The sequence below is a fragment of the Nuphar pumila genome, chromosome 17 (genome assembly GCF_984573655.1).
Source record: "Nuphar pumila chromosome 17, dmNupPumi1.hap1.1, whole genome shotgun sequence".
NCBI classification, from domain to species: Eukaryota; Viridiplantae; Streptophyta; class Magnoliopsida; order Nymphaeales; family Nymphaeaceae; genus Nuphar; species Nuphar pumila.
Genome location: NC_143265.1, coordinates 71,373,380 through 71,392,039, shown reverse-complemented (window position 1 = coordinate 71,392,039; position 18,660 = coordinate 71,373,380). Strand labels below are relative to the sequence as shown.

The window sequence follows — 18,660 nt, the reverse complement described above, 5'->3', positions numbered from 1 at the left end:
AGCCATATCAAAAGGCAACACCTCATTACTAGATTTGAATGCAAGTGAAAACCCCTGAATAGTGAAAGGTAAATCACTGCATCATTTTATGTACTACTCTCATGGCCAAGTGGGAGATGTTGGCTCATATTTGTGAGTCATGGCCATGGTGCCTGTGAAAACCCCTGAATAGTGAAAGGTAAATCACTGCATCATTTTATGTACTACTCTCATGGCCAAGTGAGAGATGTTGGCTCATATTTGTGAGTCATGGCCATGGTGCCTTCTCTGTGGGCCCATAGATTTGAGGTGAGTATGGTCGACTCATCTCAACTGCATGGATGAGATAAGCATTGTGTCATCTCTATCCAAACTACCTTTTTACTTTGTTTTATCTTTATCAAAATGGTTTTTCAAAACTAATCCTGTTTTAGGGATAAGCCCCACTAGAGATGTCACGGTTAGTTAAGCTGGGCATGGGGCAGCACCATGGGGAGAAACAATAAAAGCCCAGCACTTCTACCAAATAGGTGTGTGGTGAAAACTACTATAACCAACCCCCCTAAGCAAGCCCCTACCAATCTCTCTCCCTCTCTTTGTGTGTGAAAACGACTCCTGCAACTATTGAACTTGGGCCGTCAGGTTCCTTGTCATTAAAAGCAAAATATATTCGGGCTAAAAGATTTCATCATAATACGATCGACCAGTTACTCCCAGGATGCATGATAGTGCTCAAGGACCATCATCATAATACAATCACAACCATGATACGAAGATGAATCTTTAACTACGCCATCATCATGCAGCGATTCCTATCAAAGAAGCTCGTTTACATACACATGACTTCGTCATGATGATCATCGTCAGCGACCATGTGATGATGCCACACATTCATCATTTATATTCGAGCATCACAATTACCGCAATCATCTCCACCATAAATCGTTGAATGGTCATTGGCTAAGATCAGGGAAGGGGGGCTTTAGCAAAAGAAGAGCAGGGAAGGGGGGGCTTTAGCAAATCATACCTTTCTCGGCATTTTGGCTAAGATCAAGCGTAGTATCTGTTCTTATCAGTTTAATATCTGATACGTGGTCCATGTGACCACGGGATATTAAATTTATTTTTTGTGGGGGAGGGAGCCACTACAGTAGCTTGCTACTGGGCCCCTCGAACGTCTGCATGGTGGTGTCTTAGTTAAACTCATCATGGTTCATCCGGATCTAGATCTAAGCTTAGGCTGGTCTGTCTTATCTGATATATCTTGTGCCTAATTTGGTACGTTAGTAAATGGGTCAGGTTTTCCAGAAATGAAACATCACTCCAATGGAGGCCGACTACCAGTTTGGATTGGTGTCTGACTCAACCTATCCCAAACTCAGCCAAATAAGTCCTTGGGATTAGTGACTGACTCAACCTGTCCCAAACTTAGACAAATAAGTTTCGAAGGATGTCAATGGGAAGGATTTTGACTGATATCCGACCGAATCGATATCCCAACTCTATTTAGATGAATTTGGTAAGCCAAAACTTTATCTGATTCTAATCGGACGCCGATAAGGTTCTGAACTTTTACTATTGAATCTGACAAATATCCAGATTTGATGGATACCTGAATCAGTTTACATGTAAAAAAGCAGATTTGGTATGAGCTTTTCACGATCTGAATCTGAATCTGAATCCGAATTTGAATCCTTTTAGCCAACATCCAATTAGTCAAATATGGCATTGGCCACATCCCATCCAGTAGAGCTTTCAATGATTCTGTGTCAAGACTGTGGGTTCTAATGGGCCCCGACTAGGGTCAGGCTAGGCGGGCCTAATGTCCACCCTACTTCGGAAGAGGTGGAGTTGGATTGCATGTGATTTTTCTACTATGGTATTGGATCTGGCAAAGAAAGTGGTTTGAAATCGAAGACCTTGATACAAGAGTAACACAATAAGTATTGGGAGTCCAATGATCAAACCCAGTGGCTTACAGAGATATCTTTCTTTTGTGATTTTTCTAGGTTTTTTTTTAGATATAAGACTGCTGGGCAATCGGCTCCCTTAATTAATAATCAAATTTTAAATTGAGTACAATGATCAGACACATTATGTTTCTAATTATTTTTCAATGTTTGGCAATTTTACCAGTGTTGCGTGTGTTTGTTCATTCTTTTCGATGGACAAATTGTTAAATTTGTATATTGTGTGTTACATTGTTCTTTCTAGTTATTCCCATTTTACCTCTTAAGTTTTGGCAATTTATCTTTTTCAATTTAAAACCTTCGTTTTATGAATGCATTCTGTCCATTTCAACATTGAATGATCCAACCACCGAGTAACTGTCATCACAGAGTATGAAAAACTGTAAATTTCACCCACAAGGACTCCATTTATCTGGTAGAGACGCCTTGCAAAAGTCACCAAGTTGACAAGACAACCCGAGTTTGAAACCCACAGGAGGCATCCCCTGGCGCAAGGCCAAAGCTGGCATACTCTGCGGCAAGCAGGGAAGGGTTGAAGCTATTTACCAACCAAATGTATGCCAATGTGTGGCGGTAATGGGCATTCCTACTTGGCATAGCCAACAAAAAAAAAGGCTGTAAATTCTCCTATTGTTAATACATTGGGAACCAATGTTTGTTTGCAGTATCGACTTGAATGTAAGTCACCAATATTATATACATGGCAGTAAGATCATGTTTGGCTAAATGTTTAAACTCAACCAGTTAGTCTCTGTCCCACTTGAGATATAATGCCAAGGGATCCAATGACCAACGCATACTTGAAAATCAATCCCTAAAGATATATGATTAAGAGTTTTTTTCCTGTTTGTTTTCGTCACTGCTCCACTTGATATTCGTACCTGACTCTTCCCACTTTAGATTTTACCATTTTTCAAGTCAGTCTATTATTACTTGACTATCAGGATACAGAAAAATCAAAGATCTTGAGAGAGAGAGAGAGCATATAAACATTGAAGGGGTCGACAAAATTTGACTGTTTCAATCCCAGAGAATTACCTAATTAATGTCTTCGAGAAAGTTCTTTCCTTTCTAAAAGTGTCACGAAAGAACATTTGCTAAGGTACTTTGGAGTGAAGCAATAGAATCTATGGCAGATTTTGTGAGCCAACTGAGTCCCACCTTGAACCGATGCTCATCTGTGGGCAATCTCATCAAGTATGCCACCTTTCTTGCTGCAACACAAGCCGCACCGACAAAGTTCAGGCCATTTATGGTTAGCGCATTATGACTTCAAGAAACGTAGATGAAGAATATCTTACCAGTATGTCCCAGGTTACCCTCTAAAGTCAAGCCCTCTATGAAGCTTGGTGTTATTGCTGCATCGTACCTTCCAAGAGTCATCATCTCTCCCAAATTCTGAAACCTGGTGATCAGCGGGCAGAGATTGTCAACTACAAGCGTCTCTCTCTCTCTCTCTCTCTCTCTCTCTCTCTATATATATATATATATATATATATATATAGAGAGAGAGAGAGAGAGAGAGAGAATGTGGACTGGTGTAAATGAGATGCAAAAAATCGATTTGGTGTATGAAATTTGGATGCACCCATTTATCCAGACAAATTGAGACAAAATAGTAGAGATGGCGCAACCCAGAGCAGAATAGGAAATCACAACCTAGCCCAGCTATTTGAGTAAAGTAGGCGTATCCAAAAACCAACTGTTCGGGCAAGAAAACAATAAACAAACAGAAAGAACAAAAAGAGGGTAAAAGGACTAAAGATTAGTGTGGCCCTGACATCCTCATTTAAGTTCCAGCAAGCCAGAAGTGCAGATTACCATGCATATACTTCTGATATTTAACGAGGGAAAATCCTGGCTCAGGTGGTGGGGCCCAAGAGGGAATGATTCCCTGCCATATGGCCCACCCCCAAGCAGTTAAAACCTCTCAGCCATTCCCCCTCGCCTATCAGAGATTGCTGCACATGGCCCACCTAGCGAGGTGTGGAATCCTTGTGGGCTATCACGCATATGCTTATTATGTGAACAATGTACTGAATCTTCGTGTCATTGAGGCAAGATTTCAGACCTAAACGGTAATAAAGGGCGCTCATTGATTGCTGCCCAAATATTCCAGCCAGCAAAATCAGCTTGCTGAATGGCAACCTGGTACATATCAAGACGTTAAATCAGCAAATACAATCTCAAGAATTGATCTGCAAGGAATTTCAAAACATAGTTCAATATATCATAAGTTACCTGTGCAGTAGCTGGAAGAAGCCTACCAGACGAGTCCCTTAAGCCAGCAGCATCACCAATGGCAAATATACGTGGATGGCCTTTCACTCTCAGGGTCTCATCAGTTTCTGCTTGCCCACTAGCATTTGCAGGAAACACTGAGCCATTATTATCAGGATCCAATGTAGGAAGTAATGGTTTAGAACCCACTGTCCAAAGTATTAGATCTGCTTCCAAACTTTGACTTTGCAAGCCTTTTTGAGCAGGTTGCAGTTCCAGTATAAACTTGTCTGATGTATGTTCCTGGCGTAAACTCTTTAGCCCATTTACTTTACTCTCATGAGAACCTTCAGACACGTTGATCTTTTTTATGCAGCTCACATAGTAACCCAAATAAAGCTCAACATTCCTGGATGAAAGAACCTGAACATGGATTTTGTTAGGTTTAGAATTGGTATCAAGCAAACCATAACTTTTAACTGGTCGTTGGGTAATAAAAAACAAGATTTCTTTTCAGATTAGTAATCCAGATGTGTATAAGTTATGGGTCTGATACGACAGATGAACAAGTTAGAGTTGCACCGTCTTAACTGAGGGTTCTCAGGTTTGAATCCTGCTGGGGCCAACAGCCACCTTGACCATCAAAAGAGAAAAAGAGAAAGGTAGGTACAAAATGAGGTTAGGTGGTGTCAATCAGTAAGTAATACACATTCTCAAGGTAAGAAGAGAGATGCAACAACAGAAAATAGCATCAAAGCTACTGAAATGAGTTCAAGTTCTTCAAACACCATTGATAAGAATAACTAGTTTGTTTATGAGACTTTAAATGTGCTATAATAGAAACCTAAAAGGTATTTATTTTCATAATGAGATGACAATTGATGGTTGAATGTCGGACCAGGACCAATAGCGGCATGAAATTCAATGTCTCAGGTTTGGCTTCCAACATGGCTAAACCCCAGCTTGGCTACCAAGGGAAACAGCTCTTTATGCTTTATTTACTCGTGAAAAACTGGACTGCCACATTCTTACGAAGGGCTTCACAAAAATATCACTTTGATTCCTCATATCAATAGAATATCTTCTACCCAAAATCCTATGGATCTATATTTTGCTTCAATACCTATTCTCAAAACTATATTATGCTTCTTATTTTTTTGAGAAATATAAATTCCTGCAATAGGGGTGAAATCTGAAAGTAACTGGCTTGTGACTCATGAGTCCAACCAATCAGCAGCACCATAAACATCATTCGAACAACAAAAGGATACATTTTGCCTAGTGATAATATAACCTGCTCACAAGCCTAGAAAGGAATAAGAAACGTAGAACAAGTCAGAACTTAATCAGGAAAATAATGTTGCTTCAAAGACAGTCATAAGTACTAACACGTCTTACCCTCTAAGAAATCTTATTCCACAATCAATACCCATCTCATTAACCCTAAACACGTGTTCAGTTATGAATCTTTCATTTCATAAAAAATTAAAAAGTGATCCCAAAAGCTATCCTAAAATATTTTCCTCAATACCTGCAATACGAACCCTAGGAAAGAAACCACCCTCCAATCTTTTCCCTTAAGCAGGATGTCAGCCACAGCATGTATAGGCTGAGAGAGGCAACTCGCCAAGTCCATGGTTACTTGTGAGACATGAGGGGTCATTTACATGAATGGGTGGATCAAAACAAGAGAGAGAGAGAGAGAGCATAGGAAACCTCAATGCTGGCAATATTCAGTTACACAAAATAACAACTCAGGGACATGACACGTGGACATAAACAAACATGGACAACAAAAATGAAACATGAAAGATATGATTATTACCTATAACACAGGATCAAGCACAAAACTGTCTAATCATATGGAAACCATGTTACAAAAGATCAAACATATTTCTGAATTAGGGATTATAAGATAAAGGCCAACAAACTTAAATCCAACCTGAAGCCACCCAACAATTACAACTGTCAAATCTTACCTTTAAGGCAGCCTCTCGATTTCCTGAAGGAGCAGATGGACAGATGGTCGTCCCAACATTGATTGCTTTGACTTTTCCGCTTTCCTGCAACCTTTCAGAAAGTGTTGCAGCCAACTCAACACCAGAGTACCCACACCCAACAACAGCCACTTGTATTAAAGATGGATCTTTACAAAACCTCCCTCGCTCTAGCATTCGCAGCTTTTGGTCAACCCTCTGTACCATTGAGAAGATTGATATTAGAGACTGCCAAGACAACTTGATAATGATATGCAGAAACAACTTCCATATTTTAGCAGAAAAAGGGTATGCATAACCATGAAAGGAAAAATTCCCTCAGACTTGAAAGCAAAAAATATAAATCAATATGAACACAGACAATAATGTAACACAGGAAAAGACAGATCTCACGAATGACAGTATATGTGGATCACCATACTAAATTGGAACTACACTTTCTGTTTGTACAACACAATTTTCCAAAAATTGGAGGCCAATAACTGATTCAGAAGTATATCTTAACATGGATTCCAACCATCTAGGCAAACTCCATGAAATGAAAAAGAAGAAACTTGGGCTTCCAAGCTTATCCAACAGAGATGAGTTTAGGATTTTGGATCACCAAGTATTGACAAACGTGGCAAACTGGGTAGCATAGTTTCAAGAGAAAAGGACACCAGTACACTCGATACACTGCAGTCTCAGATCATCCAAGTCTGAGAACCCTGTATCTAAGATTTATAGTCCTTTTGATGGACTCTGCTGATATCTTCAAATACCACATCATACACAAGTGGACTTCCTTAGAATCTGGCAAATCAAGCAACACCTTTTTGTTCTCATCTTAAATTGTTCAGTCAAGAAATTATCTTGCTTATAAGCTCCTGGATCACTTTACAACTAAAGTTTGTTCAATAAATGATCTATTAAAGTCCTTCCAATAGTGGATCTATTTCCGAATATCAAAAGGAGAACGCTAAATATATGTTTCGTGAAATGACTTTAATGGCTCTAGTCTTTCTTACAAGTTACTTAAAAATATATTATATTTCAAATCACTTCCAAAACCACCCAGTGCCTGCAAATCTATGAAAATAACAGAAGATGAAGAAGGAACAGCCATTAATACTTTTCCAGAAAAGTAAAACTATTCATCAAATTGTTAATACAGAAATATGATATGTGACAAGGAGTTGTAATGAATGCTCAAGGATTCAAATATAGAATGCCTACTATAGGCAAGAGCACAACAACCAGGGTTATCAGAAGCGCCATAGTACATGGGGAAGTGTGCTTCCCAAAAACGCATTTCGGAAGCGCGAAACGTGGCACTTCTGAAACGTGCTGAGAAGCGCCAAAAAAAGATGGGAAGCGCGCTTACCATTTAAGGAAAGCTCGCTTTCCCTTAATTTTTATTTTTTTTGTGTTTTTATTTTTATTTTATTTTATTTTTCTCTTTTTTCGCTTCCCCTCACTTCTTAGGTTGCTTCTGATTCGCTTCCTAGGTTGCTTCCAAGACGATTCCCGATTCGCTTCTAAGTCGTCCCGCGCTTCCCGCTTCCTAAAATTTTGGAAGTGACTCGCTTCCCATTTCTGTTTCCCACTCCCATTTTCCCGACTGGCAACTCTGACAAGAACAACCCACAAAGCCAGAACACAATCTTTATTTATCAAATATACATTAAGAAAATGCATAACATCAAATGGGACAAGAGGTCCCTATTTATGCACAGACAAGAGAGACAAGAGGGGAAGGTCCAAGAGGACCCATATAGCTGTTGGGAAAGGCCCAAATAACTAGAAATATAGTTGTTGGAGATTCTCAACAACTATATTCACTAAAAGACAAAACTGAATATAGTTGTTGGAGATTCCCAACAACTATATTGATTAAAAGACAAAACTGCCCTTTACAAAATAGTAAATAACAGAATAAAAATAAAAAAGAGGTCGGTTCTGCCCCTAAAGGGCAGAGCCTATTACATGTACAAAATTACCACACTACTCCTAGAGGGTATTACCTATTACAAAAGGAAAACACACACACACATATATATATATATATATATATATATATATATATATATATATATATATATATATATATATATATATATATATATGTATATGTATTCGAACACCCTTCTCGAACTAACAGAGTGACAACCAAGAGTTTGCCTAGAAGGAAGTGGAATCATAGACGACGCTCTTATTGTCACAGTATAATCTTGAGGGTTCTGCTATGTAAACTCCCAAGTCTTCTAGCAATTTTCTCAACCAACATTTGTCATGTCAAAGTTGACCTTGAGAATAAAAAATATATTTTTAACATCCATTTGAAAGATAGGTCATTTTCTAATAGACACTATATTAATGAGAGTTCTAACCGTGGTCATCCTAGCTATCAGGGCAATTGTTTTTTCATAATCTATTCTATATTTTTTACTACACCCTTTAGCCACTAGCCTAGTCTTGTATCTTTCAAATATTTCATTACTCTTGGTTTTAATTTTGCAAACCCATCTACATCCTATAGTTTCTTTTCCTATAGGTAAGGATTGAATCTCCCAAGTTTTTGCTTTTTCTAAGGCTTATAATTCACTATTCATAGCTTTAATGCAACTTGATGATTTTTAGCTTCATTATAGAAAGATGGTTCTACGTCGGAATGAATGACCATAAGACATGCTCTATAGTTAGGTTCAAATGATTCATAGGATACAAATCTACTAGGTGCTTTAGATATCCTCATAGATCTTCTAACACTAGATTGGTCTATGTCTTGACTTGGAGAATACCTTTATAATTCACATGGAGGATGGTCCTCAATAAGACGAGTATAAACTTGCATTTCATTGTAAGGTTCAACTATATTATTTGGAATATTATTGTCATTCTCATGTGCATCCTGAGTGTCATCATTGTGACTCTCATGCACATCATGAATATCATTGTTATAATTCATATTATCATCGATAATATCATTAACATTATCATGTTCTTTAACTAAATCAAATAAGAACAAGTACTCACAAGGTTTCTTAGACTCAATTTTATCAAAACCATTTTTCTTTTCAAGAAAAGAAACAGTTCTTGAAACATAAAGTTTGTCCTTTTCAATATCATTGTGAGTGAGCTAAGTGCGGTGAAAATGCCCCTATGAGTGATGGATTGGCTGGTCGTGGCGTGCATGGGGCAGCTGGGTCAGCCCCATAGCAAGCATACCCAAATTGGGTATGCCTGCATGTGCATAGGCAATGCACTGCACTGGCCAAACGTGCACAATAGTGGCACGAACATGTGCGGGCCACTGCAGTGCATGTTGGGCATTCGTGGCAGTGGCATGCACGTGGCACGGGCTACTGTCATGCGTGCATGGGCGCACACGGAATCCGCGTGTGTTGTGCATGTGCACAGCAGTGTCGAACATGCAGGGCATAGTGTGTTGCGCGTGTATGGTGATAAGTGGGTGCGTGTGGTCGCGCATTGCCGTGTGTTGTGGCACGTGGCAACATGTTGCAGCATGCGCATTGGCATGTGGTGTTGTGGCGAGCAGCACGAGTATGGCACACGCAGCAGTGTGCACGGCACACGTGCGTCTGCGTGCACGAAACTTGAAGTTGATATTCCAACATGCATTTTGAGTTGTTTGAGGTCAAGATCGAAAATACACCGTGTAAATAGACTATGGGAAACACATTGGTGAAATCGGATTCGAAGAATTCGAAAGTTAGAAAATTTATGGTTCCCCAAGCGTTATTAGGGTTCCTCCTACCAACAGAGGGTCAAGCTCCCAAAACACCTATAATAGGGGACCTCATGTTTGAGCTGGCTGGCTTGTCTTGGCATGGACATCCCCTATGTTGCACGGGAAGCACTAGGAGTGCATGGGGGTATCCGTGCGTAGTAAAAATCTTTCATGGGACATGGGCAATGGCCTTGGATGTGCAGGATGTGGCCCTTGGTGCGGCGGTGCGGTCCTAACCGTGCATGGTGGTACGGGGTTATGCGAGTGCGTGCATGGCACCGGCGAATGAGTCTAGGTGATGCTCTTCGCTATGGCATGCAATCATCAACTGGTCTTCGGACTGGGGGTCAAAAAGCTTGTCCCTTTGGTGGTGAAGTTGCAGTATGAGTGTGCCCATGGGGTCGCGATACGCTCCATGGCACGCGAGGCTAAGGCATCCATGCGTTGTTTTCTTTGGATCGTCGGAGCTAAAGAATGGTGACTCAGAATGGTACTCGAAGGCTTGGCATGCGTCAGTAAAGACTAAGGGACGCGCCATGCTCTTTATGAACCGCGTTAGATGTTGGTTAAGTCAGCAGTGCCACAAAGACATGTTTCATCCCCTGTGACAGCGTACACTTGCTTGTGGGAGCGGAAAGGCATGTTTGGCCCTTCGATTGGAGGTGCTAGCCAGTATAGGACGGCTATGCTCGTAAGTGGCTATCGGATGCACGATAACCAAGTTCGAACGGATTCCTTAAAGGGAATGTCTGCTAAGTTGAAGTTTCGTTGTGTAAGAAGATTACGTGTTGTGAGGCTGACTAGGCCGCGAGGCCTAGTGCCACACGGGCGTTCCTTGGCTTGCAAGCACAAAAAAGTGTGCCTTAGAATTTAACCCGTTACAACTGGTATCATAGCAGATTTGGCGTCAGCATGGCATTGGTCGTCAAGTTTGTTTTGAGCAGGAGCATACGAGTGCCTAAGTTGGTGGATATGTTGGAGAGCCTTTGGCCAGGTTTCTCTTCGTGTTGCCAAGGTATTTTCAAAGCACCGAGTTCGTGATGTGACACTTCATGTTGGAGTTAGTGCTTAGGCTGGTTTGCTGAAGTTGGGTTCTGTTATATAGAAGGCCAACTACGTAGTCGGCTAAGGACAATAATATGCAACTCCTGTGTGAGCAGATGGGAGTGTTGTTTCTCTACATGCCTCAAAAGCTTTGTAAGGCACAATGGCATATGGAATGTGCGATTAAGATGTTGAATCCTTTGGGTCAGGGCGACACCGAAGAGGGCAGTGTTTGCTTGTTACAAGTTCACCAACCACCAAGAAAAATGCCCTAATGTTGAGGGGCCAGAGCACGACAGAAGGTTGTCGGTAAAGCGGTAGACCATTGTTGAAGTGGTTTGAGGCGCGTCAAGGTATGGGACTTGACGTGTCAAAGAGTTGTGACGGCAATGGGTTGAAGCCAAGGAAGGCACACATTCAGGTTCGAGGGTGCTTGGAGTGTTTGAGGCAGCGTGAGGTGAAGCTTAGTTGTCGCTCGTTGAGCTGAGGATAATGCATAACGGATTCTTCGGTTGTCACTCGTAGTTGAGGGTAGCGTAAGAAGGATTGCCTTGGTTGTCGCTCGTAGTTGAGGGCAACGCGAGAGGGAATGCCTCAGTTTTCAGTCGTGGTTGAGTTCAGTGTGAGAAGGATTGCCTCAGATATCGCTCGTAGTTGAGGGCAATGCGAGAAGGAATGTCTCGATTGTCTCTCGTGCATTAAGCTCTTGGGGCAAACCTGAGCCACCCCAAGGAGCGGAATGTAGGCATACCCCCACGGATCACTGCCATGAGTGAGACATATCGCGTGAGGTGGGTCACTACCGAAGTGAACTCACGCAACCTGAAATGGCTAAATCATAGGATGGTTGATAAGGGCTAACAGGGGAAGTGGAGTTAGAAAAAATCTCCAGAATGGGCTTTACTTTTGTAGCGGTCTGTGCATGGGTTGCGTGCATGCTGAGTGATTCGTGAAGTCGGGGCAAAGGGGGGTGCCCAAGTTGAGGGAAGTGGCCGTGAGCAAGGAAGGCGCACATGCAAATGAGTTGGGACGGCGAGTGGTCGTGCAGGCATGGGAGATCCACTTGAGATTGGGACTACACTGGGGTCCCGTAAGTGTGAGCAAGTAAAGGAACTAAGTGGTATAAAGCACAGTGTCCAAAGGGGTGGTGTTGCCGAAGTTTTAAGAATTCAGCTTTGAAGGTGTTGGGCAAAGACATCATCGAGGACGACGATGAGTTGAGTGGGGGAGAGTGTTGCACACGAAGTCTCAGAGAGCCTTGTAGCGTGCCATGGTATGGGACGTGGCGTGGTGCATGGTGATGTGTGTGCATGCCACGGAGTGTGCCTTGTGCCTGGATTCAGCACGGAGTTGTGCAAAGTGTGTGACATATACACGGGCATGGTGTAGTGCAGAGGTAGCAACAAAAGCTTGGGCGAGTGGTAAGTGCAGTGAAAATGCCCCTAGAAGCGATGGATTGGATGGCAGTGGCATGTATGGGACAGTCGGGCCAACCCCATAGCAAGCAGGCCCAAATTGGGCATGCCCGCATGTGCACAGGTTGTGCATGGCAGTGGCATGCACGTGGCGTAGGATACTGTTGTGCACACACGACAACCGTGCATGTCATGCGCTGTCGTCCAGGGCACGACACGTCGCCTGTGTTGCGTGCAATGCATGGTGCTAAGTGGGCACATGTGGCCATGCGTTGCAGTGTGTTGTGTCACGCAACAACATGCTACAGCACGCGCGTTGGCATGTGGTGTTGTGGTGAGTAGCACGAGCGTGGCACATGCAGCAGCGTGCATGGCATGCACGCGTCTAAGTGCACGGAACCTGAAGGCGATATTCCAGTGTGCATTTTGAGTTGTTTGGGTTCACGATAAAAAATACACCATGTAAATAGACCATGGGAAACACATTGTTGAAGTTAGATTTGAAGAATTCAGAAGTTGAAAATTTTATGGTTCCCCAAGTGTTATTAGGGTTCTTCCTACCAGCGGGGGTCAGCTCTCAAAACACCTATATAGGGGACCTCCTGCTTGAGACGGTTGGTCTGTCTTGGCACGACCATCCCCTATGTCGCATGGGCAGCACTAGGACTGCATGGGAGTATCCGTGTATAGTGCAAAATCCCCCATGGGACATGGGCAATGACCTTAGGTGCGAGGGATGCGACCCTTGGTGTGGCGGTGCGGTCTTAACCGTGCATGGTGGCACGGGGTTGTGCGAGTGCATGCACGATGATGGCGAATGAGTTTGGGTGATGCTCTTCACTATGGTATGTAATCATCAATTGGTCTTCAGATTAGGGGTCGAAAGGCCTTGTCCCTTTGGTGGCGAGGTTGCGGTATGAGCGTGCTCATGGGGTAACGATATGCTCCATGGCACGTGAGGCTAAGGCATATGTGCGTTGTTTTCTTTGGATGGCCAGATCTAAAGAATGGTGACTCAGAACGGTACTCGGAGGCTTGGCACCCGTCGATAAAGGCTAAGGGACACGCCATGTTCCTTATAACCTGCATTGGATGTTGTTTAAGTCGGCAGTGCCGCAAAGACATGTTTCAGCCCCTGTGACAGTGTGCACTTGCCTGTGGGAGCGGCAAGGCACGTTTGGCCCTTCGGTTGAAGGTGCTAGCCAGTATAGGACGGCTATCCACATAAGTGGCGATCAGATGCACGATGACCAAGTTCGAACGAATTCCTTGAAGGAAATGCCAGTTAAGTTGAAGTTTCATTGTGTAATAAGATTACGTATTGGAAATACACAAGTTATGAGGCTAATTAGGCCACGAGGACTAGTGCCGCACATGCGTTCCTTGGCTTGCAAGCATAAAAAATTAGGCCTTGGAATTTAGCCTATGACAATCATAACATCTATATCATTTTCGGTTTTCAGTATAACATAGGAAAACATAAGAAATGACTTTGGCGGAAAACATATCATTTTTGTTAGTAAGGACAAAACATTTACAACCAAAGATTCTCAATCTTTTATAATCAGGAGGAATTTTAAACAATTTTTCTATAAAAAAATATTTTTAAAAATAGTTGAAGGCATTCTATTAATTAAATAAATTGTCGTAAGGGCAGCTTCAAACAAAAAAAATTGGAACATTTTTTGATATGAGAAGAATCCTAGTTGTTTCAACAATATGACGATGTTATCTTTTAGCTAAATCATTTTGTTGTGGAGTATATGAGCAAGATTTTTGGTGAATAATTCTATGATGGTCAAGATAATCTTTGAAAATCATTTGATAAGAATTCTCCTCCAGAATCAGATCTAAGAATTTTAATAATAGCTTTAAATTGGTTTTTGGCAAGGTTTTAAAACTCGTGACTCGGGACTCGACTCGTTCTTTATTTACACGTGACTCGGCGGGTCAACTCGGTGACTCGGACCAGGTTTTGTTAACTTTTGATTTTAAAAGAAAAACAATATATAAATTATCATTTAAACATATAAAGGTTTGTAGAATGACTTAATTACTAGTTTAATTGATTAATAAGTAAAATAACATCAAGTAAAACTATATCTAACTTATAATTACTCATCTAATAGCAAGAAATCGAACCAAGCAAAACAATAATTCAATATTTCAATAGAAACAAGCCCTAAAGTAAAGTTAAGTTAAAAGCTTACAAGAATAAGAGTAAAAACTAAAGTAAAGATAATCATACTTGAGCAATCTGCAATGCATCTCAGCAATCAACTTTCGCATCTCAGCAATAACCATACTAGACCCATGGCCATATAACAAAATTACAAAGTTCATAAGTATAAAGTTAATGATCATAACACAATGACAAAATCAAATTTCAAACATCCAAAATTCATCCACTTTTACAAAATATGATATCTCAATTCTCAAGTCAATAGTCAATGGCTCAAATCTCAAATAGAGGTGAAGTGCTATTATTTGGAACTTCATTTGAATCAATTCTTGAGTTGGAAGTAGAAATTAATGGCTGAATTGGAGTACTAGTGGTTGCATTTTCCCTTGCATCTTCATCTTCAACTCCATCACCACCTTCATCATCAATAAGATTAGTTTCTTCAATGTTTTCAACTTCCATCTCCAAGTCCCTTAAGAAATCCTTCATTCAATAAAATATGATACATTTGAGTTAGCGTGCAATAGAGAAAAACAAAAAACTAAATTAAAAGAATTTTAATCAAGTTAAAATATCAAACAAACTTTTACAGTTTTACCTCATCTCCATCTAAAACTCCTTCTTGCATGACTCATTCATCCATTGGTGTTTGCAAATATATATTGTCCAAAGAAATTGGGTCAAGACGTGTTCTCTTTAATTGCTTCTCTCAGACGTAAATTATAATGGACAAACACTAAGTCATTAAGTTTCTTTTGAGCTAATCTATTTCTTCTCTTAGTGTGAATTTGATCAAAGGTACTCCAATTTCGTTCACATCCAGATGAAGAACATGTTTGACTAAGTATACGAATAGCAATTTTTTGGAGATCAGGGGGCACATATTCAATGTATTTTCCACTACATTGCTGCATAAAGCCAAAATACACAAAAATGTAAAGTTGATTAAAGAAATATTCTTTTGCACAACACAATAATAATGTTAAAGATAGATCACCTGGCTTGTGCTCATCTCTAGTCATAACAGCTATAGAAGTACCAAAATCTGCACTTGCGTCTTCAAATAACTCAAGTTGCTTGCATGCTCTTACTCTAGCTGAAATATTTGGCTTCAACTTCTCAATACATTTAATTAGACCACGCCTTACTTCAGGATGCTTTGTGAATTACATGAAATAGTGCAAAATGCAAATAGTCAAATACATTAAAATGATAATTGATAAAAGAAAGTTCATATTCAAAATTTAAAATAATTAATAAAAAGATATAAACAAATACATACCTTAGAAAATTGTGGACTATAGTGGTATTTGGGATTGAGATAGTATGTTGCTACATGAAGAGGGTGATGAAGTTGATTTTCCCAACGATTGTCAATTATTTTCCAATAAGGTTTATACTTTTTCTCCTCGTTGTTATGAATTTCTTTTATAGCCTCTTTGGCTCTATCCATAGCTTCATAAAGATAACCCATTGTAGGATTTTCTTCTCCATCGACCATTCTCAAAACTTTGACTAGAGGTTCTATAGTTTTAATAATTGATTCTACGACTCTCAAAAAATTACTATTCAATATAATATCCTCCATCTCTTTCCCCTCAGCAAATGATGAATATTTTGAATTGTTTCATTCATCTGATGCCATCATTTTTCTAAGACCACTTCGATGTTCTAGCAAAGATTGAAGCATGATAAAATTAGTGGCAAATCTTGTAGTAACCGGCCTTAAAATTTCTTTCTTATTGAAAAATTGAGTTCTCATTAGGTTCAAAACAAAAGTATGATTGTAAATGAACTTCGTGATCCTTTTTCCTTTTTCCACACATCCAGCTATGCTTTTTATCTTAGACAAATCTTCAAGCATGAGATCTATGCAATGAATTGTACAAGAAGTCCAAAATATTGTTTTCCTCCTATCCTCCAACATCTTTCCAGCTACTTGATAGTTGGCTGCATTATCTGTGATTATCTGCCATTTTTCAATTTCAAAACATTATTAACCTACTAGACAAATTATAAATATCAATGTTCAATAGAAAATTACAAAAGAACAAAATGATATACCTGAACAACATTCTCTGCACCTACTTTTCCACCACTTCATCAAATAATTTTAATAAATTTTCTCGATTCTTTACGATACTTGTTGCATCAACTGATTTCAAGAAGTAAATACCCCTTGGACAATGAACCAAAAAATTTATCAATGTCCCTTGTGTTGCATCTTTCCAACCATCAGCCATAATAGAACAACCCATTTCAGCCCAAGACTCCTTGTATTCTTTGAAATAATCATCATTTTTTTTAATTTCTTCTTGTAATAATCTTCCAGAAATCTCAAATGAAGAAGGCGGCTTCAATCCCATTCCTACTGAGAAACAGACTTCAATCAACTTCGTAAAATAAGGAGAATTGGTTGCGTTGAAAGGAATGGCTGAATGATAAAAAAATCTCGCAATAGCTGAACATAACTTATTTCTAGCTTTTCTATCTAAAGCTGCTTTTATTCCAAGTTGTTTCATTGATGGAGACCCTGCCTTCACTTGAACAAAAGCATCAAGATTATGCTTTTGGGCATCATTCATCAAATTTTTCCTTTTATATATCTTTTCTCAGTAGACTAATCACTTTCATCTGACAAGTCCATATCATTATCATTTACTTCAATAAAGGAACCAGTCTCATTTACAATATTTCTCTTATATAATTTGTGTTCCTTGAATGACTCCAAATTCTTACAAATTTTTTTTCTTACAGATTCTTCGACTTTGTCGCATGGTTTCACCTCTCCTTTAATACCAGCAAGATGATACTTAAGCCTATTAATGCCACCACTCATTTGTTTTGTACACCAAGTACATTGTACCCTCTTCTTTTTCTTATGAAGTGGTAAACCAAAATCCCACACAAGGTCCTTTCCTTTAGTGAATGTTGTTGGAGTCCTTGAAGATCCTTCTTCTGACATTTCTTTGATAATTTGATAAATCTAAAACTGTTAACTTTGAAAAGTTAAAAACATAGATACGGTTAGTAGATTATGCACAAAGTTATGATTCCACACAGGGTCCTTGTCATGCCATATTTCCCCTGACACGTTGCAGAAATCATGTACTTTAAAGAATCTAAGATAGACAAGAACTGCTAGAAGAACAAAGGGTTACATGTGACATTTAGATGCATCGTATCTATTTTTTTCTTAGACAATCAAAACATAAAAAGCAAGGTAATTAACAACTTCAAGGAAACATATCTGTGCTTTCATTTTTTTTATAATAATTTTGAGCAATCGAAAGACCCAAATGGGTTGCTTGGATGGCCTCGAGCTCGGTGGTAGGGAGACATCCCCCTATCCTGAGTTCAACACTCCATATGAGCGGCCCCTTTCAGCAATGTGAAGCAAGGTGGCTCCCTGGGGGTCGAGGGGTGTGCCCGTGGTTTACATCGTCGAGACAACTGTAGGTATGCAAGCAAAGTCCAGTGCCACCAGGTCTTTTGATGCGGGGGGTGGTTTCCCCATTTCCATAAGGAAGAAGACTTTTGGAGATCAATTGAAAAAGTCGATAAACATGATAGATATAACATTAGCAAGGCATATCTACAGATCTTATAAAAACCATATCAGTGAACTGTACCCTGAAATCGATTGAGGATCGGTCCACATGAATCCTCCAATCGATTGAGGTTCAGTCCACCTGAACCATGCAAATAGATTTACAAGTGGGTCAAAACTGCACCTGATCCCAAAAATCGATGCACACATAAAACTATACATGGTACATAATGCACATAAACTGAACACTGTATATGCTCATCAAGTCATCAGCATAAGCAAGTTATCATTTTTTTTACTATTAACACAAGCATGCTAAAAACCAATCAATGCATGAACAACAACAATAAAAAACCATTAGTGCCTGCTTCGTTCCCAAAAAAAATTTAACGATACAGGCAGAACCCAAAATCAAAACCAAATCAGAATCCTAAAAACTTGTACCCGTTAAGGTATTCCTTAGATTGTGTGCGTATGACACACCAAAAGAAATCAAATTTGCGTGTGTGCACAATACACACCACTAACCTGATTTGAGTGTGCATACAGCATACATACCTTCAAAAATCTCGC

At 40.0% G+C, this 18,660-nt stretch overlaps 1 protein-coding gene and 1 pseudogene across 1 annotated transcript in view; one reads left to right on the top strand and one right to left on the bottom strand.

Annotated features, from left to right (window-relative positions):
* Window positions 1-1,002: 1,002 nt before the first annotated feature.
* On the top strand, window positions 1,003-1,178 carry LOC149812173 (U2 spliceosomal RNA; annotated as a pseudogene).
* Window positions 1,179-2,858: 1,680 nt separating this feature from the next.
* The window catches only part of LOC149812172 (alternative NAD(P)H-ubiquinone oxidoreductase C1, chloroplastic/mitochondrial-like), a 53,672-nt gene continuing 37,870 nt past the window's right edge, over window positions 2,859-18,660 (bottom strand). The window contains exons 7-11 of the mRNA XM_089993651.1: window positions 6,149-6,364; window positions 4,191-4,592; window positions 4,021-4,097; window positions 3,251-3,354; window positions 2,859-3,163 (exon numbers count right to left, since the gene is read on the bottom strand). Of these exons, the coding sequence (XP_089849777.1) occupies window positions 3,030-3,163; window positions 3,251-3,354; window positions 4,021-4,097; window positions 4,191-4,592; window positions 6,149-6,364 (933 nt within the window). The 3' untranslated portion in view covers window positions 2,859-3,029. The remainder of the gene's footprint in view (window positions 3,164-3,250; window positions 3,355-4,020; window positions 4,098-4,190; window positions 4,593-6,148; window positions 6,365-18,660) is intronic.